Source organism: Lissotriton helveticus, chromosome 12 (genome assembly GCF_964261635.1).
Source record: "Lissotriton helveticus chromosome 12, aLisHel1.1, whole genome shotgun sequence".
NCBI classification, from domain to species: domain Eukaryota; kingdom Metazoa; phylum Chordata; class Amphibia; order Caudata; family Salamandridae; genus Lissotriton; species Lissotriton helveticus.
The window spans coordinates 808,415,717-808,443,098 of record NC_136073.1 but is presented as its reverse complement, the minus strand read 5'-3'; the positions used below and the strand labels follow the sequence as shown (position 1 = coordinate 808,443,098).

The window sequence follows — 27,382 nt, the reverse complement described above, 5'->3', positions numbered from 1 at the left end:
AACGGGACCTTGTACCAAGAGGCGCTGAGTAGAAAGAAAAGTCTATCCGTTGAGTGTTGGTGACGCCAAATGTCTGTCAGCGGACAAGACTGTAACAGGGCTAGGAGTGCTTTAGTGAAATGTGGTTTGGTGATCTTTAGACCTGTAGTGTCAAGGGTGGGTTATAGCACAAGGTTGAAATCGCCCCTCAGCACAAAAGAGTCGATTGAAAAACTAGAAATGTGTGGAGATGTTAGGGAAGAAATCAGGCGCATCTATGTTAGGGGCATATACATTAATCAGAAGTACTTGCTTTGCACCAAGAAGCCCAACTACCAATAGATATCGACCCTGAGGGTCCTTTATCACTTTGTGTGCCTGAAATGGAACTGCCTTATGGATCAAAATACATACCCCTCACGAGTAGGTACTATAGTTAGCAAAAAAGTGATTAATACCCCAGTTAGAGGCAAAGCGATTGTCTGAGGCAGGAGCATAGTGGGTCTCCTGTAAAAAAGCTACTTGCACAGCATGTCGGGAGAGGTAAGATAAGACCTGCCTAACTTTACGGGGGTTAGAGAGGCCCCTAACGTTCCAGGACATACACTTCAATTCCAGCGCCTCAGGATTTCTAACTGTGTCATTGCAGCCATGCATGGAGGTGTGGAGAGGCATCATTGTACGAATATGTGTAAGGCAGATCACTAATATATTCAACACCCTGCATATAACAAACATGTTTTTCAGAACATGGAACAACCTATAACCTGACACATCGGATAGAAACACATCCAATATCCGGTGCATCCCATTCAAACAGCAGGAGAACTCCTACAGGGGAGGCAACGCCCCAAAAAGGAGGCCGCCATAGAAGCATTATTAGTTATTGCAGAGAACATGTACAGCCAATAATAGAGGTTTGTAATAAAAGGATATATCGGCGTATCTAGCAGTTAGTAGAGAAGCTGAACCCAGAGTAGCAGTCAGTAGAACATCCGGTTTCATAAGGCTGCTTGGGGTGAAAGCAAGGAGGCATTGGGGTTACTTCCCAGCAGGGCAATTAGAGTTCGGTTTCTGATGCTTCTAAAAATCTGCAGACTCGATGAGTGTGTTAAAAATATGAGTCTTTCCGTTGAGTTGTAGGCGCAGGCGTGCTGGATACAGCATGGAGTATCAGATATTTGCTCCTCGCAGGGTCCGTTTCATATCTTGAAATTTGTGATGGGCTTCCTGAACAAGCGGTGTGAAATCGGAAAAAGAGCGCAACATACCCTGATACGGATTTCTCCTTTATCACGGGCCATGCGAAGAGCAGCATTTTGGTCATGGTAGTTCAAGAGTCAGGCTATGATCAGTCAAGGCAGAGCGCCAGGAGACGACCTGGGGGCGAGTGATCTGTGGGCCCGCTCAATTGCAAATATTGTTGAAAAGGTCTCTCTACCAAACAACTTCAACAAGAGCCGCTCCAAATATGCTTCCATGGGGTCAGTGTTGGAGGATTCAGCCACCCCAGCTATACAAACATTCTTTTGGCTTGATTTGGCTTCCAAATCTCCTACGTTGGCCGCCGTCGTCTTAAGAAGCCGTTTGTGCATTCCAGTCGCTTATTAGAGTCGATTGTGTATCCGCTATATCAGAAATGTGCTGCTCATCTGTTTCAATGAGGGCTTATTGTTCTTCGATGCGCCCGTGCATATCATCCAGGCGGGCCACCAGCGCATCAAACCGTGCATCGATGGCTTTGAAGCCGGCCCACAGTTCTGACATAATAGCCGCTGTGCCATCCGTGGTAGGGAGATCCAACTCGGGGGGGGGGGGGCGAAGAACCCAGAGGCCCACTGTGTGTGGGGCCCTCATTTTCCTTGCGCCTGGGGGTCTTAGATGTGTCAAAGATAAGCTGCTGTAGTTTAGGGTCGCCACACCCCATAGTGCAGGTTCAGAACAGTGTGCAAGTATTACCACTGAAGCGTGAAGGCAGCTTCCTGGGCATGTATCATGACAGAGGGCCACAGATGAGGGTCAGCCCTGCAGTCTCGAAATATACTAATAATGTGGCACCATGCTGCACTCACTGGGGCAGCAGTGATGAGGGTGCGGATTTCTGATTTCAGTCCTAGGTGATGATTTCTATCCAGTTAGTCAAGCCTGCTTACAGTGTAAATGAAGTTAGGCAGGGCTTGCCATAGCCGTTCCTACATAGCCAGCATTTTGTGTAAAACTGCAATAGTCTCTAGATGTAACCTCTGATGAGTCTGGGAGAGGCCTGCGTCTCATACAGTGCCTCTCGCAGCCAATCGGTCCGTGGGCCCAGCAGCAACCCCAGTCTGCATGTTGGGTGCAGGCCGAGGACCGCAGAGTTAGCCAGAGCCCGGGAGATGCCACAAGAGCACAAAAAAAGGCGAAGGTGGCAGCACGTGGCAACACAGTGCTTCTCGCCCCACCACGCACCGGTATGTCCCCTCCGTCCAGGCCTTGATTTTTACACGGTCACTCAGCTCGACGCGGCTCTACCCTCGGGCTTGCCCGCGAACCCCGTTGTAGAGAGGCCTTGGAGGACCGCATCAGGCCCAGGTGGCAAAGGCTAGCGCGCCTCCAAAGGCCAGTAAATTTCACTACCGAGCGGCCCAGGTAGCTCCACCGATTAGTGGGCATCAGCGGGTCTGTTCAGCTGCCGCATGGACACCGATGAAGCGGAGCATTGCTGCGATTGCTAAGCGGCAGCTCCGCAGCTGCACAGTCGAGCAGCCATCTTGGCGCTCAGCCTGGCCACGCCGCCCACTAACTAACATTTGTAATGCCACTATAGACTTCATTCACACGTTTGTCCACCAAGCATTTGGAACAGAACCAAGACTCTGGGTTCTTTGCAAAGATTGTCAATTCATCTGTGGAGGTTCATTGATGTTTGCATCGGTTATTTGTTCCAGAAGGTTTTGGTGAATGCATATTTGAGAATGTGGATAATTTCCTATATCTGCCAAACATAAAAACCAATAAAGAAAACAAATACAATGTTATTGTTCTTATTATTTGTTAGTAAGCGTCATTTAGAGCAACTCCTCCTGCCACACGCCTTTCTTTCTATTCATCAACTCTGTGGAGCTCTTGCTGCCCTATACACTTAAATTGTCAATCTATTACCCACAGCATAAGAAAGGAGATGATATGCTTTCAAACTGGTGTAGAGAGGGACTAAAAGTGCCTTATAGTCATGAAAATCTCTAATTTTGTAAAAGGAAAGAATGCATTAACCCCTTGCCTACTCATGACGGAACCAAGCCGTCATGAGCCACAGGCGCCGTGTGCTCATTATGGCGTGGTTCCGTCATGACCTGGCCGCTCTGCCCACGCAGCACTGATTCCCCGCCTGTGCAATTAGTGAGCGGGCGGGGTCCCCCCCCCCCCCCCCCCCCCCCCCAGCACCGCTGCAGAATTTGCGCCGCGGCCAAGGAGTTAATGAAAGTCAAGGGTTCATGCCTGTTTCCACGATGCAGACTCTGATCGACGGCTGCTGCTACTAAGCAAACCAATTTCATTTCATTTCATAAAACTTTATTAGGTTTTACAATGCGAAATCCATAAAAGTCACAATAAATATACACATCCCATAAAAATATACATTAAAACATTTGAATTCCCAACCTTGATACAAGAAGAATCACGGGTAAAATATGGCAAGTGAAGTAAAGAAGTTTCAATACATCAAAAGGAAAACACACTAAGAAGATACCTAAAAACTATGAGTACCTCCTTCCCCTAGAATAACTAATATTCCAAGCAGGCCCTGGTTCTCACCAGCGATTTCAGGTAACCTACAATAAACATTATACAGTCTGGTTTCAGCAGCTGCAAATATAAAAGTGCTACTAATCAAACCAATTAGTATGTGCAGTTCCAAGAATGTGGCCCTTCATCCAGATTCACATCACAGTCACATGCGCTCTTGGTACAGTATCCAAAACTCAATGTAGGTGTCCTGATAAGGCCTTCAGAAATGGACATCTGCTAAACAAGTGAAAAGTGGTATAGATATCATCTTGTCACTAAGAGCTCGTGTTTCAGCAGTCAAGTATTTTTCCCACGCCTCACCGGTGTTTGGTGATCCTTTCTGAATGTGGTCCTTTTTGCATGACTTGGCATGACCCGTTTACACATTTCCCTCTAATTCCATGCAAAAATCTTACCTTGCTGGACCTGTTATGACATAACAAATTGGTATTTATTCATTTATTTGATTTAATTTAGTAGCAGAATAACGTTTCCATCGTTTTGGCAAACCAACCAAAGCCTTGAGACTGGTAACAATACTCACAACACCACTTCCAAACACTACTACACAAATACGTAAAGCAGGTTCCAAGCTGGCCGTTCAGAGTGCCTTTCTGTTGTGAAAATGCCGAATACTCAAGTTTATCATCGTACAAGACATACCCGTATATAGGAACAAAACAAGTTTGAATGCTACTTGGACGCGGATCCATTTCTAATGCCTTCATAAAGGGACATGTCCGTTTTGCTTCAAGAATTCCGATTAACAATCTTGCAGTCGGTTTCCCAAAGTATCCTTCCCTTGAAAATGCACGCATGAAATGAGTCAGAAGCCCATTAGTATGCAGCGAACGCCGTTAGTGTTTATTCAGTATAGCATGCACGCAGGGACATTTTCACCTTGAAATATAAAACCAAACGCTGTACTTGCCAAGCAGGCCTGCAAGTAACCACTCCTATCAATTCATCTGAATTAGGTCAACAGTAACCATAGCAACCGGGAAAAGTTGCATACGTATACATTTTACTGTAAAACAAATCTTCATTACAGCTCCACAGATATCCCCTAAAGTAATAATGACTTAAAAGGGAGAGCGCAATTCTTCCCACCCGAACATTATTGCAAGAACTAAGCAGGATTTCAGTAACGAAATGCACATGGACTGTGAGGGTATCAGAATAATTTCACGGTTTATTAAGGCACACGTGCGACAAATCGTCCGAAAATACCAGCAGCTAACTAGGGGCAGAAACGGCTAACATTCTCAACTGGAACCAGAGAGCGGGTATGCTGTCGTGGTACACACAAGTCTCCTTTATTGATGTGCGTCACTTGAAGAGAGAGGCCACATAGAAAAAGCAACTTTCACGGGAAAATGCCTGCATTAAAAACGCACTAAACCGCCATATATGCACCACCAACGATACTATAATAATTTAAGATAAGATGTCGCTGTGCCCTGCGCTATTTGAACCTCAGAACCACTGAGAAGTAAGGGGACTGGGGCATCGCCCTAATGGGCGAGCTTTTGGCAGACCAGTTTGACGTTTGTTCAGCACAATTTAAGTAGTGGAAGCCACCCCCACAAGGGGAGTACTAATGCCTAAACTTTAAGTAGAGTGGTGGCTTTTCCTCTTAATCTGAACGAGTCTGTCATCTAGAGAGTATAGAAACTATAGATCCCAAAATCTCCTTTCTTCAGTTTATTCTTCAACAGTAGACCCCCAGGAAAATATATTTATTTGGGAGAGGATTTATAAGGAGTGGGACTTGAGACAAGGTGGAGAAGGTGTAAGGGGGAATCTCCTGCCACTGAGCTCTCTAGGGCCCCTCCTAGTATCTCTCACACGATTTACCACAATCATTTTCAATCATCTATACCCCTGAAATATACGTGCTCACCTCTCCTGCTCTCTATTACCTCCCCCGGGCACTACTAAATTAATAAATAAAATAAATACCTACTAGCCAAATGCTTATAACAGGTTACCCTCAAGGAACCATTGCACTGTCCTATGGGACACTTGTATTCAGTAGAAATCAATGCAATTGCAAGGTCTGTCCTTGAGGACATGCATTGTTCGCCCTTTCCTTCTCTCATGCCCCCTCAATCCCACCAGCACTTTGAAGCGACCTTAGCACGGCAATTTATATATATAAAAACAAATGTATGTCTGTCTGCCTGTCTGTTTGTCATTATGCATTACTACACCATTCATCCGATCGCCATGAAACTTTGGCAAGTTGTTGAGTACACTCCCGCGAAGGTTTCTGGCATAACTTTTTTTTAAATAAAGCAAGATTAGAAGCTGTTCGAATACAAACTGATCAAGCTCGTTGTTCTTCTCAAACGAACGCCCATCTTGAATCACACCGAAGGTGAATTCCTCTAATGTAACCTGGCCCTCCTCGAGCGCAGCTACGAACGTTGAGGGGGCCGGAGAACCTGCCCATACATGTTGAATCAGTCTTCGTTGTGCCGAGACGGAGTGTTGGCGAGACGGTGCGGGATCAGGAATGAACCCGAGTCGTGATGGGGGCGCAAGGTATGAGCGCGTAAGCACTGTGCTCTGGCGTTCGCGTTCAAAAGTATACCAAATGCGATGAGGCCTAATCCGGTTCCAAATAGAACCGGAGGGGAAGTAGTCTAGGGTGAAAGACACAGGGGCCAATATCGAGTGCGAGACACAAGTATCATTAGAAAGCATACACAAACCAGAGAAAAAAGTTGAAATTTCACCTTAAAAGGCCATTCTGAGGTATTCAGAAGATATAGGCCAATCCCAGAAAACATAGGAAACTCTTAATACTAAATAACATCCTATTTACATATATAGAAACTGTTAATACTAAATAACATCCTATTTACATACATACAAGTATCAGATAAGCAAAGCAGAGTCCATCAATAACAAGGATGTCGGAGAGAAACTTACCTTTCTGAGCAGCAGCAACATTCCTTTCTTCTGAGATCGCAGCAACGCGCGACGGGTAAGCTAGTAGTACTATAAAAAATGATGAACTGGAGCCGCCATAACTAATCCTGCTGTGAAACCATTGCAAATTATTTAGGAAAAATACGAGACCCCAAGACCTATTTTTACCACACTGTGTTTCCTGTGACTCTGAGAGGTCGAGAAAAGACACAAGTTCCTTGAGAGGCTATAAGCAGGGTTTTGAGCTGCATCTCACCTGTATGACCTGGCTACTACCAGGCAAGTAACTCACCCCTCAGACACCTACACTGACTTTCAAGGAAAGAAAAATGTCCTCCCAGTCTTTCAGAGAAAGGCGTGGCCGACTACCAGTTTCAAGTACAGCCCTGACAGCATTTCATTGGTAGGAAACACAACAGGCCATAGAGGGCAGTCATGAAAACGCAGTTGTTTTCCCCCCCAGGTTATGTCCCCCTTACTTCATATACAGCCAGAACAAGTTTCTTCACAACTTGTATTTTTTAGCAAAAGGTAATACTTAAATAAAAGAGTTGATACAATTTGGTCAAAATGTCCAAAGCAAGAGCAGACCAGACAAAACTATCTTTTTACTGTAAAATTGATTTAAGTGAAAAAGTAATTGTAGTCTTATGCAGATTTTGCATGGCCTGGCTGGTACACAACATTATTTGCTTGCAAGTTCCTCAGGAACAATTTGCCAATGCACACATGTAGACTTACTGGCAAAAAGTCTTACTAAATAGTGGTTGGACCTACATGATCAGTAGGATGGCTGTTCTCTACTCGTTTTTCGGTCTCGCCTAGCGACGCAGCGCATGTGCTGCTCACCATGGCGAGATCTATTGTCGTCGACTTGGTTGCCAAAGGGGGACAGGAGATGTGCACTTACCCAGACAGCCGATGTGCACGCTCACGCTGTGTCTTCTCTGGCGATGTCAGCTTGAGCCTGGGCAGCCGATTTGCACGCTCACGGCATGTCGCGAGCTTTCACTTTCGCGTGCTGAAACAATGCCCCGGCTGCACTCGTGACGGCTCAGTGGGCTGAATATTTTATAGTACCAAGAGGAAATGGCCTTCCTTGTGCGATCCCACTATGTGAACTTAGACACAACGTCAAAGGCCGTGCCGGTAAATTGACAGGCACCTGTGAAACCCAAAGATCACCTTTAACCAACTGCAGGGCAGAGAAAGCAAAGATCTTCGCCCCCTGATAAAATGTACTTACAGAGCCATGCGTCCATATACTTCTGAGTGAAGGTCATAGTTCCTCAGAGATCAGCCCGTCTCAGCCCCACGTCAACAAAGTATAAAGGAGACGCAGCTCCCTGAGCCAGTGTTTTGTGCCCACTTGCCATCTCAAGACGTGCACTGGCCAAAGCCTGAAAACTGAGAGCGAAGTGCAGCAAACGTCACCCGAAGGTTTGCAGGTACAAAGACCTCCGAAGACCCGCAGTGTTCAGCCGTCTGTAGGTGTGGTTAACTCCGCAATTCGGGTGCTCCTAGCAGAACCCTGTACTGACGAGGTTGCGGAGGTAAAGTAAAAGCAGCCTTCTTAGCCGCGCGCTTGGCCACGCACCACACAACTTCTTTGTAACAACGTTGGTGGTCAAAAAAATATATGTTCTAATGCTTAGATTACACACCTGAAGCATTTCTTCCTGCAGAACAGTTCTCAGGTAAAAACGTAAGATATTCATGTAAAGCGCATTAATGCCCGTGAGCCAAGTCTGCGCTATGTTAACTGCAAAATCTGCACGCACATGGCATCTCGCGCGCTTCCACTTACGCTCACTAAACCAATGTCCCCACTGCACTCGTGACGGTTCAGTGGGCTGAATATTTTATAGTACCGGGAGGGAAGGGCTGCGGAAGGAGGCACCAGCGAGCATCTGTCCGGGCTGCATCTGGCTCCCTGACCGGCACCGAAGCCTGCAGAGGAAGCAGCGATGCCAGGTGCCTACTACGACGAGTGTCAGAACCGCTAAATCTGGTGCTCGTATTTGTGGACTGTACTTTTCAAAAAGAGAACAGGAGCTCTCGAACAAGGCTACATGGGCAGAACTGGTTCGCTCTAGGCGACATCAAATGGCACCCGAAATGGCCGCCCAGAGAGAACCAGAGGTTAGCGGTCTAGTCTGCAAGACCGCAGCAGCAGTGGAGTAGGTGAGCGGCGCGAGCGGCTTTTCAACGACGCACTTCACCGAGTTTCATACACAGTCAAGTCGTAGTTGTAGAGCGTTCCCCAGAGTTCCCTATTTCCCAGTCAAAGTGCTTATTTCCCGAGACACGAAGTCCGGAGAGTTTAATGTAATATTTCCTCCGTCCTGGCAGTTTCAATCTTCAGTTCGAGTGGCGTTGAATTTTAGAGGAAGCTGTGGAAATAGCGTCTGTGAGTCACCGTAGTTCGAGTGAGAAGACCAACGGCTACAGAGTTCCGATACCAGAGATAGAAGCGACAGCAGAGCTAAGTAAAAATAAGAAAAAATATTATCAAAGGATTTGAGGAGAATACTTACCAGTGTAACTCGAGTTGTAAATTCAGAAAAGACAAGCCAGAATATTTGTTCAATGAAATTACATGAAAGACTGAATAAACTAATGACTAGTTACATGTAAATATTGTATATACTTGACAAGAGAGAAGTCGAGCCAAGAATGGTAAACCAGAAAAGTATTAGTTATTTCTTGAGAGACTTGGGTGCTTACTACCTGAATTTAAGGAGAATAGTTACCTGATAGAACCACATATTCAGGAAACCTGTGAGAGAAAAGAAATCGTTGTACCTTGAGGTAGCATATAAGAAGAAATTCAACAGAGTATAAAGACTGAGAGAAAACACAAAAACCATTCTAAAAGGTTACCCTTCAGATAGTGAAGTAAGTGCACTTACTATTATCTAATAAGAGCCACTAGGATAAATAGGCAGATGAAACTAATGTTTGTTCCTTTCTTTAGTGACAACTACTGTTGAGGGAGACCGAATTCCATTTCATTATTATCAGAAGAGAAGCGAGGTCCAGGAGACATAGGGTGGGTGAGATATTCTGTGGAGAATTTACTGAGGAAGTGGAAGCATAGATAACCTTGAAGTAATGTTATGTTAATTTTCAGGTTCCACTAAAGGTTAAGACGAGGTCTGCGGAAGGCTGACTGAAGGAACCATTCCGGACCAGTCTCTTCTTGTTTGTTATTTTATCCAATTTCCCCCTTCCCTTAAGGTAATGATCAGAAGGTTCTGAACAAGACCTGCTGGCATTGCCGTATGGGATTTGGGAGTTTAGCATCTCTGTTCCCGTGCAAGATATTGGAAGCCGTGTTGAGCAAGTAAGTTCTGACAGAGTGAAGTGCCCACGTTGCCTTCGCACCTGAACAGAGATGGCGGAGGGAATAGATGTACAGTCCCTTGGTACAATTCTAGATGCGATACAGAAAGAGTTAGGGGCAGTGAGGGAGGAAAATCGGAATCTTAGGCAAGAAGTAGTCAGTGCCAGGAGAGAAACTGCAGAATTAGCACAAAGGCTTAGATCACCCAGTAGTTTAGAGAGAGAAGCTATGAATCCTGTACTGGAAGCCACTAACAGATCCACCACCCAAGTAATTCATTCTCTATCCCCAGTCATTCCATTGGCGGCTCCCGAAAGATTTAATGGAGACCCTCAGAAGGCACAAATATTTCTGTCACAGTGCTCCTTGCATTTTATGTGCTGCCCTTTGATTTTCCCTGATGCGCAGTCCAAGGTAGCTTTCATACTCTCATATCTAAGTGGAGACGCCGCTTCGTGGTCAATGCCTCTGGTTACCCGGGAGGACCCGCTACTTAGAAACTTTGAAGAATTCAAGAGGGAATTCCTTCGGATATTTGACAGACGACGGATATCCCAGGTGGTGGATAACGAGCTACTCGACTTACGACAAGGGAATCGAGACCTGATAGCCTACCTGGCTCAATTCAACAAGCTGGTGGTCGAGACTGATTGGCCTGAGAGCAAGAGGGCCGCGGTGTTTTATCGTGGATTAAAAGATGAATTAAAAGATATGCTAGCACAGATACCCAACCGCCCCACCGAGATTTCGGCATTAATAGATCTATTCTTGGAAATTGATTTTCCTCAAGGAGAAAGGAGAGGAGAAAAGAGGAAAGATTTTAGAACAATTACCCCAAGATTTGACAGAGCTCGATCAGATAGTACCGAGAATCAACAAGGAGCCGAGCCAATGCAGATTGGGACAATCAGAGGCCCCCTAACTAAGGAAGAGAAGGACAAGAGAAGAGTTGGAAATTTGTGTATGTATTGTGGATCCGGGGGACATTTCGTTAGAAATTGCCCAAAAAAGCCAAAAAGCTTCTACAAGCCGAAGGAAAACTAGCGGCACCACCTGTGGGAGGAGTTGAACAGGTGGATGCTAATCAAGAGAAAACTCCAAAAGAACATCGGGTGGCAAATACATTACAATCAGCGGCCCCGCATTTGAATCAGTCCATGGAAGTAAGATTTCAAGAAACCAAGTTGACAGGAGTGTCAGTGATGATCGATTCCGGAGCCACAGAAAACTTTTGCGACCTGAGATTTGCAGCTAAGGTGGGCATTCAAGCGATTAAGAAAAATCGAAGTGAGCCCGTTCGGGCGGTGGACGGAACCAATATTTCATCAGGACCAATTGTGAGCCACACAGAGGTAATTCAGTTGATTTCGAGTGATGGACATCGGGAGAGAATTCAGTTTAATTTAATAGATGCGCCACAATTTCAATTGATTCTTGGTCTTCCGTGGCTTACTGAACACAACCCAACAATCGACTGGAGTTCAAGGACTATAGTGATGAACTCGAAGTATTGCCAAGGAAATTGTTTTGGTGCAGAGGAAGAACCTTTTGAAGGCAATCCGGCCCTATCACTATGTTCCATTGGACATTCCATGTGCGTAATAAATACTACTGACATTCCAGAAGAATATAGAGAGTTCCAAGAGGTGTTTAGTGGAGTGGAGGCAGAGCAGTTACCACCACATCGAGTCTATGACTGCAAGATAGACTTGGAACCAGGTTCAAACTTACCATGCAGTCGTGTCTACGCGTTGACGGAAAAGGAAAGCCATCATTTAAAGGAATACTTGGATAAGCAGTTAGCAAATGGGTTTATCTGACCCTCCCAGTCTCCAGTCTCATCTCCATTATTTTTCGTTCTGAAGAAGGAGGGAGAATTAAGGACGTGTATCGATTATAGAGCCATCAATAAAATTACAAAAATAAATCGATATCCCTTGCCATTGATCTCCGTACTATTAGATCAAGTGAAAGGAGCCCGAATTTACACTAAATTAGACCTGAGAGGCGCTTATCATTTAGTCCGAATGCGCGAAGGTGATGAGTGGAAGACGGCTTTCAGGACAAGATTTGGGCTTTTTGAATACCAAGTGATGCCCTATGGATTGTGCAACGCCCCGGCTGCTTTCCAGCACTTCATCAATGACATACTAAAGGAATTTATAGACCAGTGTGCGATTGTGTACATAGATGACATCCTGATTTATTCGTCTGATGTGTCAAGTCATCATGAGCAGGTGAAAGGGGTCCTGAGGAAACTACAAGAGCATAAGTTATTCGTGAAATTGGAAAAATGCGCCTTTGATGTGGCACAAGTTGAGTTCTTAGGTTTTGTCCTTTCGCCTTCGGGAATATTGATGGACCAGAAGAAGGTGGAAGCTGTGATAAACTGGGAGTCTCCTGCAAGTGTCAAGGAAGTCCAAAGTTTTATTGGATTTGCTAATTTCTATCGAAGATTTATTGGGGAATTCTCCAGGAAAATTCTTCCACTTACCCAATTACTGAAAAAGGGAATCAAGTTCGAATGGACTCAAGAGGCTGAAGAAGCTTTTCAATTGCTAAAGACGGATTTCACCACAGCTCCAGTCCTGTTGCATGCTGATCCAGCTGAACCTTTCTACGTGGAGACAGATGCGTCGGATCAAGCAGTGGGTGGAGTATTGTCTCAACGGCACAAAACCACAGGGCAGTTACACCCAGTTGCTTACCGCTCTAGAAAATTAACTTCAGCTGAAATCAACTACACCATCACGGAGAAGGAGTTACTGGCCATTAAGGATGCCTTTAAAGAGTGGCGGCATTACTTGATGGGAGCTCAGCACCAGGTAACGGTGTTCACAGACCATCGTAATCTAAAATTCTTAAAGTCTGCCAGAACCCTTACCCCAAGACAATTGAGGTGGTCGTTGTACTTTGCTGACTACGATTTCGTGATCACATATCGTCCTGGAGCCCAGAATGGAAAGGCAGATGCCCTGTCCAGAATCGGTACGGAGACACAGAGAACCCTTACAGAGAATCAGCCAACTATACCGAGTGCAAAGATCCTTGGAGCGACCTCCTCTATCAGTCTAGAAGAAGATGTCGCGAAGGTTATGAGTCCTGAGGCTATGCTGGACTGGGCAAAAGAAGATCCAGATAGAGAGATTATCCGGCAACTACCCTACCATCGAAAGGCCCTGTACATTCCCACAGCCGAGTTGCAACAACAAGTTATGCGAGAATGCCACGATGGCAAGTTAGCTGGTCATAAAGGAGAAGCTAAAACAGAGGAGTTGATAAAGAGACACTATTGGTGGTCAAGAATGGCCTCAGATATTGAGCAGTATGTCAAGTCCTGTGAGAGCTGCGCTCAGGGAAAGTCTGAACGGCAGGCCCCAAAGGGCCTTTTACAGCCCTTGCCCACTCCTCCGTACCCATGGCACACAGTCACGTTAGATCTAATTACTGACTTACCAAAGAGTCAAGGGTTTGACACAATCTTAGTGGTGGTAGATTCTTTTTCTAAAAAGGCCCATTTCACTGCCCTGAGAGGTTTACCTTCTGCCAAACAGTTAGCCGCCCTTTTAGCTCGCAGATAGTGAAGATGCATGGAATATGGAAGGTAGTGAACTCGGATCGGGGTTCTCAGTTTGTATCTCACTTCTGGCGAGCCTTTATGGAGGGGTTAGGAACTGAGGTTAGATTCTCCACTAGTTACCACCCAGAGACTGATGGGCAGACGGAAAGGGTTAACCAGAAATTAGAACAGTATCTGCGACTATATCTTTTAAAAGAGGAGGGAGACTGGTCGGATTATTTGTGGACGGCAGAATTTGCACACAATAATGCAAAGAACTGCTCGACAGGTTATTCACCCTTCTTTCTAAATTATGGCAGACATCCACACGCAACCATTCGGCAAACCGATATCTCAGTGCCAGCCGTTAAGGAAGTTGTAGCACACTTGCACCAAACACAGTTAAGGGCAGTTGACAATCTTACAAGAGCCAAAGAGAAGTATAAGGGCTATGCGGATAGAAGGAGGAGAGAAGGGCCAATTCTGAATATTGGAGATTCAGTTTGGTTAAGTACCAAAAACTTGAGACTCAAGGGTAATCGGAAGTTCCAGCCTAGATTTATTGGTCCGTATATGGTGGAAGAAAAGATTAACCAGGTCTCTTACCAAATAAAATTGCCACCTAAGCTAAAGATTCATCCAGTCTTTCACATTTCTCTACTGAAGAAAGCTTCCAAAGATCTTAGAGTTCAGACCCCTCCGAAACCAATTCAGTTAGAGACAGGAGTTGAGTTTGAGGTAAAAGAAATCTTAGACTCCAGGAGATCCAAAGGGGAATTGTATTATTTGATAGATTGGAAGGGTTATGGTCCAGAGGAGCGGTCTTGGGAGCTAGAAAAGAATGTTCATGCTCCTAGGTTAATTAAATCTTTCCATCAACGATTCCCCACCAAGCTAAGAAGGAAAGGAACTACCTTGTTGGGGGGTACTGTCAGAACCGCTAAATCTGGTGCTCGTATTTGTGGACTGTACTTTTCAAAAAGAGAACAGGAGCTCTCGAACAAGGCTACATGGGCAGAACTGGTTCGCTCTAGGCGACATCAAATGGCACCCGAAATGGCCGCCCAGAGAGAACCAGAGGTTAGCGGTCTAGTCTGCAAGACCGCAGCAGCAGTGGAGTAGGTGAGCGGCGCGAGCGGATTTTCAACGACACACTTCACCGAGTTTCATACACAGTCAAGTCGTAGTTGTAGAGCGTTCCCCAGAGTTCCCTATTTCCCAGTCAAAGTGCTTATTTCCCGAGACACGAAGTCCGGAGAGTTTAATATAATATTTCCTCCGTCCTGGCAGTTTCAATCTTCAGTTCGAGTGGCATTGAATTTTAGAGGAAGCTGAGGAAATAGCGTCTGCGAGTCACCGTAGTTCGAGTGAGAAGACCAACGGCTACAGAGTTCCGATACCAGATATAGAAGTGGCAGCAGAGCTAAGTAAAAATAAGAAAGAATATTATCGAAGGATTTGAGGAGAATACTTACCAGTGTAACTCGAGTTGTAAATTCAGAAAAGACAAGCCAGAATATTTGTTCAATGAAATTACATGAAAGACTGAATGAACTAATGACTAGTTACATGTAAATATTGTATATACTTGACAAGAGAGAAGTCGAGCCAAGAATGGTAAACCAGAAAAGAAGAAAAGTATTAGTTATTTCTTGAGAGACTTGGGTGCTTACTACCTGAATGTAAGGAGAATAGTTACCTGATAGAACCACATATTCAGGAAACCTGTGAGAGAAAATAAATCGTTGTACCTTGAGGTAGCATATAAGAAGAAATTCAACAGAGTATAAAGACTGAGAGAAACACAGAACCCATTCTAAAAGGTTACCCTTCAGATAGTGAAGTAAGTGCACTTACTTTTATCTAATAAGAGCCACTAGGATAAATAGGCAGATGAAACTAATGTTTGTTCCTTTCTTTAGTGACAACTACTGTTGAGGGAGACCGAATTCCATTTCATTATTATCAGAAGAGAAGCGAGGTCCAGGAGACATAGGGTGGGTGAGATATTCTGTGGAGAATTTACTGAGGAAGTGGAAGCATAGATAGCCTTGAAGTAATGTTATGTTAATTTTCAGGTTCCACTAAAGGTTAAGACGAGGTCTGCGGAAGGCTGACTGAAGGAACTATACGGACCAGTCTCTTCTTGTTTGTTATTTTATCCAATTTCCCCCTTCCCTTAAGGTAATGATCAGAAGGTTCTGAACAAGACCTGCTGGCATTGCCGTATGGGATTTGGGAGTTTAGCATCTCTGTTCCCGTGCAAGATATTGGAAGCCGTGTTGAGCAAGTAAGTTCTGACAACGAGAGCCTCTTCATATTTTATTTTACTATGTGGGAAGGGAGGCTGCCTGTTCGTTAGCCAGAAAAATGGTCTTCCTTGTGCGATCACACTATGTGAACTTAGACACAATGTCAAAGGCCGTGCTGGTAAGTTGACAGGCACCTGTGAAACCCAAATATCACCGTTAACTCCTTACAAGCTTATGACGAGCCCAGCTCGTCATGAGGCACAGTGGAGCTGTGCTCATGCATAACGGCCGCGGCCCGCGCACGTGCGATTGATTCCCCGCCTGTGCAGGAGAATCAATCAGTGGGCGGAGTCGTGACGAGCCGAGCTCGTCATGAGCACAGCTCCACTATCATTTCCGTTTTGTTTTTTTGACCACAGGTATAGTCCAGTCACTGTGTGTGTTCGCTCACCTAGGCAATTTTGTCTTTTAGAAATTCACAATAGTAGGCTCTCTTTTGTTGAAATAATTATCACAGCTCCACTATGCCTCAAGACAAGCTGGGCTCGTCACGAGCACTGCGGCGCCGTGCTCGCCCCCCACACCGTGGGGGAATTACCCCAGCGGCGAAGGGGTTAACCAACTGCAAGGCAGTAAAAGCAAAGATCTTCGCCCCCTGATAAAATTTTCTTACAAAGCCATGCATCCATATACTTCTGAGTGAAGGTCATAGTTCCTCAGAGATCAGCCCGTCTCTGCACTACGTCAATGGAGTATAAAGGAGACGCAGCTCACTGAGCTTGGCCACCCACCACACAACTTCTTTGTAACAACATTGGTGTTTAAAAAAATATATGTTTTAATGCTTCGATTACACGCTCGAAGCATTTCTTCCTGCAGAACAGTTCTCATGTAAAAACGTAAGATAGTCATGTAAAGCGTGTTAGTGCCCTTGAGCCTAGTATGCGCTATGTAAACTGCAAAAAAGCATTTGCAATGCAATAGGTCTCACATTTACACAAGTTTAAGCTATTGGCATTGTAAATGACAATGCCTTTTATTTAAATTGGAAAAACGGAAAAAAAATAAAAGGCATTGCTATTTTCAATGTTAATAGCTCAAACTTGCGTAAATGCGAGACCTATTGCATTGCAAATGCTTGTTGAAGATGCTGTGCCAAGGACACAGACATAGTGGAAGCAATAATCAAATAGCTAGGATCCCTATAGCACACTTTGACTAAGACCCTTTCATCTCTTTCTCGACTTGAGTGAAACAAATGTAATTGGTTGAAAAAATAACAGGCATTTCCAACAAGCTTGCATCCTCTAGAACAGTGGTTCTTAACCTTTCTGATTTCTGCGGACTACAACAAAATCATTATGTAAACCGGGGACCCCAGGCATAAGCAAGGGCTATGATTTGAACCTCAAAACAATACACAAACGTAAAAAAAACGTGTATACACCAAACAAGTGCTCAAATATTGAAATATTTTGTGGAATTCACCATCAAATATAGAACAAAAAATCTAATTTTAATGTTTGCTTCCCTACTTGCATATACTTTATTAATTTAAGATTTTTGTAATATTCATTTTGTGAAACAGTTGTGGACCCGTTGAGAAGCCTCTCGGACCCCCAGGCGTTCTCAGACCAGAGGTTAAAAACCAAAGCTCTACAATATGAATTTTCAATTAAATTGGTGTCAACAGCCATCCGGGTTCCAATACACCACACTACAAATATTACAAATAAATACGTTGAAATGATGCTTAGAGCCTGGCTCTTATAACCTGAAGCACTTCAGGCAGGAAACAGACCGACTGTTCAGTAGTACCGTAGTACGGCCCTACAGACCAGAAAGGATGATATGATTTCATCAGCATTTTGAGATGAAAAAACACACCCGGACAAACCCCAAGAACCTCCAGTTAAAGGTGAAGTATTCTCTTGGGTTAAGCTCATAAACCATTTGTATAAAACCAATGTCTGCATGGAGGTTTCATTAGCAGCTCACTGATTGTATGTGACAAGACACAGCATTCAAAGCTGTGAGCAGCTGCTGCTGAGGAATAGGACAAGCGCCTATTGTTGCTGACCGAGGATTATTACCCTTGGGAAGTATTAATAAACAGCATTTTCATAGACTGGTCTGTCTTTGCACTTTTATCCCATGTAGAACGTACAAAAAAGTGTGATAAAGCTAAATGTAACATTTACTTCCATGACATGCAGATCGTTCATCATGAAAATAGAATATTAGGCAAATGAAGCAATGTAATATCACACTTGCCGCTCAACTCACATTTGCCAAACCAATTGGTATGCATGGTCATCGACTCCTTCATATAATCAACCACTCCTTGGTGGCCAGGCCCTGAAAATTTTCCAGCGCCTTAAAAGGGGCCTCCACTTCTCCTCCCCACGCCACACATATATACTGCTGCCTAACTTACCTAGGGCCAGATGGCCAAAAGAATTTGCAAACCCTCCTATTCCCAATATCATTGCATTTGCAACCACAAAATCCCTTTTTGTAATATAAGAACCCCACTTTGTGTGAGGGGTTGAGGGTGAGGGTGAGTGAGGGTGAGGGGTTGAGGGTGAGGGTGAGTGAGGGTGAGGGGTTGAGGGAGGGTGAGGGTGAGGGTGAGTGAGGGTGAGGGGTTGAGGGTGAGTGAGGGTGAGGGGTTGAGGGTGAGTGAGGGTGAGGGTGAGGGGTTGAGGGTGAGTGAGGGTGAGGGGTTGAGGGTGAGACAGACAGAGCAGACGGCGCAAACACACACAGGAGGCTGCACGTACGGCAATCGCAGAAGGCTCACGCACACAGCGTGCATAAGGTATACCTACATAGCAGATGACGAAGTGAATGTACACACAAACTGTGCCTACAACAGTAAATGCATTCCTTTAGAGAACACACACTTAGAGTATACAAAACATGGCGCACGCCTGCGGGCATAGTCACAAATAGGCACCCATACAGTCTGCGAGTACAGCAGACGCATGCACACAGCAGAAGGCAGCCTGCATAGAAAGACACGAGTGGAGCGCACACGCAGGGACATTCACAGCGTCCACATGCACAGAGCGGGGTCACAGCTGACGCGGCGCTCGTGCAGGATACAACACACATGATTGAAGAGAGAGACAACTTGGAGGAATGCTTGTAGGTGTGTGTGTAGACGATGAGGGTGTGAAGCAGCAGGAATTTAATCTCCTATTTTTTTATATGAAATGTTGAGTTGCCCATAAAACCGTGTCTTGTTAAAAGGGTTATAAAAATAGTTATGATTAAAATCCGTGACTCGCTCAGTTTTCTGATTGACATTGTATCAGCTGGGATAGATAGTCAAAGCTGTCTAGTAGAAACTTCCAGTAAATTAGTATCGGGAGAGGCGGCATAACATGATTATTCGCTCTGCATAGGAGCTCTTTAGATGATGCAGTCTAATAAAAAAAATAGAGGTTTGCCAATGACATTTTGCTCCAAATTCAAAGATACAGCTAACTGCTGATTTACCTTAATCAGTGACACGGTGAAGCATGAACGCATGCGGTAATGACGGAGATGCAGTTCTTGACCCGAGTTACAGTTTCACGTTTCTTACTGGGGGTTGTTTTGCAACTTTACAGATTGGAATAATAATAATCCACTTTGCTGAACAATATAACATGTGAATTCACCACGAACCTATTGCAACTCGGTGTAAAAAGATAAAATCCCAAATCAAGACACAAGTATTGTTGCAAAAGGTGGTGTGAAGCAGCAGGAAAAGACAGCACCAACCCTAACGAAAACGAGTCAAAAGAAACACGAGAGACGGCGGAGGGCATTGCTGTGGGGAGGGGGAGGAGAAATGCGACACGGCGGGCAGGGGAGGGGGCGGAGCGGGTAAAAAAAAAAACAAGACGGAGAGAAGGCAGAGAAGGGGAGGGGGGAGGAGAAATGCGACACGGCGGGCAGGGGAGGGGGCGGAGCGGGTAGAGCGGCATGTGGGTGTGAAGCAGCCGGGGCCTTTGAAGTGAAGCTAAGCTTCACTTCAAAAGGTGTGGGAGGAATGCGGCTGAGGGAACAGACGGCGATTTGGTGATGTGCACGCGCATTTTAGGTCAATGCGCAAGCGCATTGACCTAAAAGCCACAGGCACAGCACCAAATCGCCGCAGTTAGGTAAACTTTGTTTAAAGCCCTATAGTCTCGCTCTGCTCAATGCGCATGCGCATTGACAGGCGAGACCTAAAAATAGAGAGTGTTCTTTCAAGCTAGTGTCAAATGAAGACAGGGTGGAACCCCTGTGCTTACAAAAGCCAAATGACAGAGTGCGGCTAAATATGTTAAAGGGGAATTAGTCTCAGACATAACACAGGAAGGGAACTTATTCTGTCACTTACCGGTGCTAGTGAAGATGCAACAATTGGCAAATCTCTATGGGGAATACTAAATAAAGAATGCGCCCTATACAAAAGATGGAAAAGCTGTTTAGATCTGGTGTACAAATTAGCAGAAGCCCAAGTGCGTAACAATGGCAAAACAGAAGCTTACGTATATGCTGCAGGGAGGTTAAGTCATCCCTGGTTTGGTGTTGGCCCCGCAGAAAAACAGCAAATGTGACCGGGTGGCAGACAGACAGTATAAAGAGACCTGAATGTGGCAGCCTGGGGGTAAAGAAACCATAACAGTATCACAGCAACCATAAGGCAGACCAAAACTGCAAATCATCAAATTACTGCTCGAACTTACTGATCAGCTGGGAAAGAAGATATTGTATGAGCAATGGTTTGGGTCGCAAAACGATCCTCAAAACCAGCGTGATGCGGAACAATTACTGGCAACTTGTTAGATATGTTATGAATAAACGGCCGCAAACAGGAAGTGGACTGGGCTATGTCTGGAATTCTAGTCTGGTGTAGAATAGCCTAGAGCGTAAATGTTAGTAGAAGGAATCGCTAAAAACCGAAAGCCATTAAATAATCGGCTTCAGTTAACCCAAACGGCAATGATGGGCTGAAAAAAGTATTTTACAAAACGCTTGTCAATGTGAGTAAAATAGGGCGAGCGTAGTGACATTTTTTTTAAAGTAAAAGCCTGTCACAGTGAATGCAATATGGCAGATTCTTAAGACTGTTACAAAAAAAACAAGAAATCCCCTTCTATGGAGACAAAGAGAAACTGAGCGAGGAATTCTTTCCTGTGGTGCCGAACCTTAAGAATTTCCAACAACGTGGCCGCTTTCACCCGACCTATCGAGGAGTGTCACATAGTTATTTGATCGTGTCGGAGGAGAATCTCCCTGCCTGCCTGTTTAACGAGAAGGAAGAACCAAACGGCAGAGGAAGCGATCGCTTTCACTTTCGCGATCGCTTCAAAAACAAAGAAACCCGCGAATGGTGCGCGCGCCACTGCGACACACGTGACACATGGCCTATTGGTGTCTATTACGCGCACCAAGCACGTAATAGACACCAATAGGTCATGGGCGGAGCAATGCGCCGCCTGTGGCCTATTGAGTGCAGTCTTTCATTAAAAGACGCACGCAAAGGCAAATAGCTGCCCACAAAAGGAAAAGCACACGCACGAGCGTGTGCCATTCCTAGGGCAGCTTACAAACCCTGTATTTTCACCTACTAAAGGGCTCGCGCTGTGAGCACTGCTGCGCAGTGCAACGCAGGGCGCGATCCCTAAAAACATGGGTGGCACATCCTTCTCTGTTCAAGCAGCCAAACTATGGAACTCTTTACCCCCAACATAAGATCCACCGACAACCACCTTATCTTCAGAAAACTACTCAAGAGTTGGCTCTTCCCCACATAAGCACCATACGGAAACAGAAATTTGCAGCATATTCCTCTGTATATAAGCATTTTTTTTCACTATAGATATGTACCTATCTTTGTGTATTGCTTTGTATAAACATGTAGAATAATTTCGTTGTTCTAAATAAGTAAATAAAAATCATCTTTGGTCTACATGTACTTACTTCCATTGTGCATCTGTGTACTTTCCATGTACTTGGAGCTGAGTGTCTGTTACCTTTCTCCTGAAAAAGCATATACAATGCACAACCCTATTTCTCAACCTGTACCTCTATCAATAGATTTTAATCTGTATATACTAACCTCCTTTATGCATCTAAATACTTTCAATGGACTTATGGGTCTATAAATGTATCACTTTCTTCTAATTTAGTATTTCAAAAGCACTACCCTATTTCCAAGTCTACACTTCTCTCAATATATCCTCTGGCCCAAGCTTCCGACTCATCTCAAACTTCTTTCTACTACTCTTCCCAATGCACTACCTCTTTTTACAATACCGATCCCCCAAAACAAACCTTTATACACTCTCCCCTCTGACTCTTCCCTTCAAAAACCCCTTTTACTCATCCAAAAGCCTCCTCCTACTGCTATGACCTAAAAAAAAAAAAATTCACTCTTCTGTCCCTCCACTATCCTTTTCAATTAAAATAACAGACTAACATGTTCACTTCTCAATTTCCATATTCCGCTATACTAATTCACCACTAATCCTTTAGGGGTTCCAGAGTAGCGTGCTACTCACCAATAAAGCGCTTTGAAACCTCATCAACGGGTAGCAAGGGCTATATAAATACAAACCTCTTTCCCTCTTCTATCCTGCAACCTACCCTTCTCTATCCAAATAACTGAACAACATATCCACCACCCAAATTACTTCATACTTCACTATACTAATTTTCAACACTAATCCTTTATGGGTTCCGGAGTAGCGTCCTACTCGCCTGAAAAGCGCTTCAACAACCATCAGGGTTAACAGGTGCTACATGAATGCAAACCTTTCTTCCCTTTTATCCCTCCACTACCCTTTTCACTCCAAATAACTGATTAATATCCACCTATCATATTGCACCATACTAATTCAGCACTAATCCTTTACGGGTTTCCAGAGTAGTGTGCTTCAACACCCCATCAAGGGTAACAAGCCCTATATAAATACAAACTTTTTTCCCCTCTTCTACCCTTCTGCTATCCTTCCAAATAACTGACTAACCTATCCACCACTTAAAATTTACTTGCATGTTTCACTATACTAATTCAACACTAATCCTCTATGGGTCCCGGAGTAGCATACTACACTCCGAAAAAGCGCTTCGACGCCTCGTCGGGGGTAGTAAGCGCTATATAAATGCAATTACAATACAATATTATTGGAAAATAATGTGGTAAGCAGATTTGACTCAAATTTGAAATGTTTGTGTCTGTCATTCAATAGGCAAAAAGGTCCTTCTATGATGTATTATGCTACATTATTTGGGGAGTGAATGTGTTACTGCACCCTACTTGTAATGATTATTAACTGCATTAAACAAAGTTAAATACAAAGCAGATTGCATGTTAGACCAACAGATTTCCAATTTCTTGGGAGAAATATGGCTGAATGGAGTGACATAAATGTTGAAAGAAAACTCCACCAATACAGAAAACAATCAGGTTTAGCAGTTTAAGTCTCAAAATATTCACAATACATATTTAGAAAGCCTTCGCCATGTCATTCAGCGACATTTCGCATCACATTAAATGCTATGTGAGAGGGTGTGCTAATTAGGGAGGGCCATCTTAACCACAATCACATCAGATTAGCACATTATCCGTCCTTACACAAATGTAGCCTTCACAACTCATTGAGGACTGCACAGTTGTAATAAGAGAGAAACATGACCCTGTTGGCAACCACCGCAGTAAGATATATAGATTACTAACAAAACATACATTATAGACTGGTGTGGTTACTTTGAATGAATAAAGTCTTGAAATATAAACAGTTATGTCACCACACCTAACACAAGGATTCACAAATCAATACATATTTTCTTTACAGATCAAACCGGAAGGCAAAGTGGTCACTCAAACTTTCCTTGTAAAGACAAGTGTGCCTATTTTCAATGGATTGAATGTAAATCATTTTGTTAAAAGATACTCTCTCATTTGCACTACGGGCCACTCAAAGACTGACGCTGAAGAATTGGGTGCATTACTATTATGGATCCTGGAGACTGAGAAACAACTGCATCAAAAATCTCAAATGAACATGAGCCTGTCAGGGATGGACATGAAAAGTTCTTCTGGGACTTGTCTCTGGCTAACCAGAAGAATGGGAGACTCCTTCTAATAGCCATTGTACCCCCTTATGAAAGGATGATGTGAGAAGTAAGTGTCTGCTAGAAAAAATCAATATAGTTTGAGGAAAAAGCCTGATGGCATAAAAAACCTCCAAGAAGAAGGAAATATGAAGAACCATCAGCTGGAGCTGGAACCAAAGAAAACACCATGGGGAGAACCACAAACTAAGGGAACAGAACAACAGGAAGTAATAACTAATATTTCTAGAAGTGTAGAACTGCTGAAAAGACCTCTAATTGCATTGTGATGCAGTGAAAGTAAAAAAAGGTTGTCCTCTTTTATGCTCCAAGAGAAACATGATGTATACTATGAGGTTTAGAAATAAAATGTGAAGGATATGTGAACAGGTGAATGAATGAAGGTAGTTAACCTAATCCCCTTTATGGGTGTATATGTTGTTTATTTTTAATGTTTTACATGCGGCTGCTTAGACAGAAAATGCTGTCTCTAGGCCAGACGTAACAGCACATTATTATAGTTGGTATAATACAGTAGAGTTCCCCATCACTGTGTCAATGTCTCTTCCTAATTTCTTAATTACAGGAGAATCATGACGTCTCTAGTCAATCGTAATAATGCGATTATTAATCGTAATCAAATAAACGTAGCTGCTCAAATATAATAAGGTATTACGTTAGAGTGTGAGGACTTAATGCCTGCTGCCAGAGCCACCAGCCAAAATGAAAGACAGGTGATAGACCATCATTACAGCTGCAGTTTAAACAAAACAGCGAAAACGAAAAGTGACTTTTCATTCTTCCGATATTTTTTCTTAAAGGAACAGTGATGAACAGGAAGGAGATATTTATGGGAACATGTTTAGTTTTTGCATAATGAAAGTCAATACAGGAAAAACAGAATACCTCTGTATTCATCTACACATGTGATCCCCATCATTTTTTTAATCGTACTTGCATTAAACTGATTCCAATATTTTTTTGCAAAAAAAAAAAAGATACTCTCAGTTAGGACTAAGGAGTATTGTTTACCCTTGTGACGATCCCTCAAACCTTATTTGGGATAGGATGTGCCCACCCAGAAACCTTTCAGCATCATACATTATCACAATTTTATGATCTAATCTGGAATCTAATTCGCTTGTCAGAGCAGGACATTTATTCCATTCACTACATTGTAAATTCAATGAACATTCAAAAAATGTTTTGTGTTTCTCCCTATATGTAATGATAACCCCTTCGCTGCTTCGGTCGGCCAACGGCCATCCCGAGCACTACCTACGTAGTGCTGCGCACGTCCGTTGGCCAACGCGGTCCTGCCCACCTAATTAAAGCAGTTAACTATATAACTCAGCTAACTATTGAACATAATATCACCAAATAAGGACAGGTATATGGAAGGAATGTCCTCTGTAAGCACGTGTAATTTGGTGTATTTCAGGTTAGTCACAACTACATTGTCTGCATTTTTTCACCCTGTAGTCAATCTTATCACAACGTTATATATAGTGGATACGTTTCTAAACTGCAGAAAGGCTGTTGGTAATACAACACAAGAGTTGGCATAGCCAGTCAGTCTGGTCTTGTAAACACTGAAACGTAAACATATGCTAAAGGCTTTAAAAATTAAGGGAAAAAAGGTTAAAAAAACACTGCCATCTAAAAGGCTGGTATAGTGAAAAAAAACAAGTAAAAAGTGGATCGTAAGAAAGAAAAAAAAGAAAAATATGAAATGAAAGCATAAAGTGGCCTACCAGTGCGGGACATACTAATGAATGAAGAGGGGTAACTGAAAGGTAGATGTATATGTTTGTGTGTATATATATATATATATTTTATTAGTTCAACATAAGGCTTGCACGAATGCAATGTAAATCCAACAAACATGATTTTGATCACATACCATGATCATATTCCGAACAAAGAAGGCAGCCACGTATGAGAGACTGCTATATATGTGTACGGTGAAAACAAAAACACAAAGCAGGTTGGTACGCTCTACTATGAGCATAGACAGTTTTCTATACAATATAAAACCTATTACGTTACATTATCGCAATTTTTTAACTAAGAAAGTCACTACTAGGAATCAGTACCCAAATCACTGTCTATGCTGTACTGCTACAGATATTACCACAAAAGTTTCAATGTCTGGAGATTACTTCTTTTGAATGAGCAAGTGCTTTAAAATAGCATTAAAATATATATTTTAATAACATACGGGGGAATTAATTTGGTTGAGTTAACCAGCCTACGTGTGTGATGGCCTTCTCCCAGGCTCTCTCTGTGTGTACGGGGATCATAGGAGTAGCAGAACCTACTATTCTATTGTCAGTCCTGCACGAAAAGCCAACCGAGTCCTCAGCTTTTGCTACTGGCTCTTTGTTACGAAGTACATGCCTCAGCTACATGGAATCCCTAGGTAGCATTTTACAATTTTTATTATGCACTTTAGGCTCACTCTATTGACTGAATGAGCTTAAAAAGCATGCAATCACACCCGGCCACCACCTTCAACTTTGCCTCTTGTACTCTTAACTCATGCACTCGTAATAAAGCATCTTCAGCACCCCTCCTCCAAATCTGCAACCTAACACATACTTTTATACTCCTTCACATAACAAGTTAAAATAAAACTAAATAAATACATTTCAGGGAGCAATATTGGTTTACAGTGAATTACAACGGCTTCCCAATCAAAAAGACAGAATTGCATCAGTCAAGTGACAGAACAAAAATAGCTTTTCACTACTGATCCCTTTTATAATCTTTACAGAAATGAACACAGCTTGGAATTGTAGACGCATGCCTGTCTAAAAGTAACTGTATTACTAGACACTTACCCGATTCGAAGAAAGCTCATTTTTATCCTCTGTCATTTTCCCGCTCTTTGACACCTTCCGCGAGTGTCTGGTGCTTGTTTTTATAGCAGGGCGACAAACATAATTCTCCAAGTTCTTTGGAGGTTTCTTAGTTCTTTTAGCCTGAACTCCAATCTTCAATTTCAGGTTTCCCTCAGAAAAGTTGGATTCTTTGACTGAAAACTGGTGCTGGTCATCAGTCTCCTTAGCTGCATCGGCTCCCTTAAGGTCTGGGTTGCAGTTGTTGCCGTCGGTGCCTTGCTCTTTGGTTCCACTCCCTGGCTCTGCGTGCCAGGTGCTTACCGCTGTACCAGTGCTGACCACAGAGGGGCTCTTCCCAGAAAACCCATCCGAATCGGAACCCAATCCTAACATAGCAGTATTTCTAGGGTCCATCACAAGGGCTTGTTAACATCAACACAAGAAATGCCTTGGGTGATTTATTGTGCCATCTACCGCCAGGGGATGGGGGATTAGGAAGCTGCTGCCCAACACAAAGACTCCGCATCAGGGTCACTGCATAATGAAATAAAAGAGACAAAACAAAATCACACTATTGGACATTTTGGGATAGCCAAATGAG

General features: G+C 43.7%; 1 protein-coding gene across 2 annotated transcripts in view; it reads right to left on the bottom strand.

The window, feature by feature from the left end:
• Positions 1 to 27,382, bottom strand: part of ASH1L (ASH1 like histone lysine methyltransferase) — a 709,056-nt gene that overhangs the window by 612,031 nt on the left and 69,643 nt on the right. For both annotated transcript variants that reach the window (XM_078670708.1, XM_078670709.1), the window contains exon 2: positions 26,782 to 27,315. In XM_078670708.1, coding sequence (XP_078526834.1) covers positions 26,782 to 27,195 — 414 coding nt within the window. In that variant the 5' untranslated portion in view covers positions 27,196 to 27,315. The remainder of the gene's footprint in view (positions 1 to 26,781; positions 27,316 to 27,382) is intronic.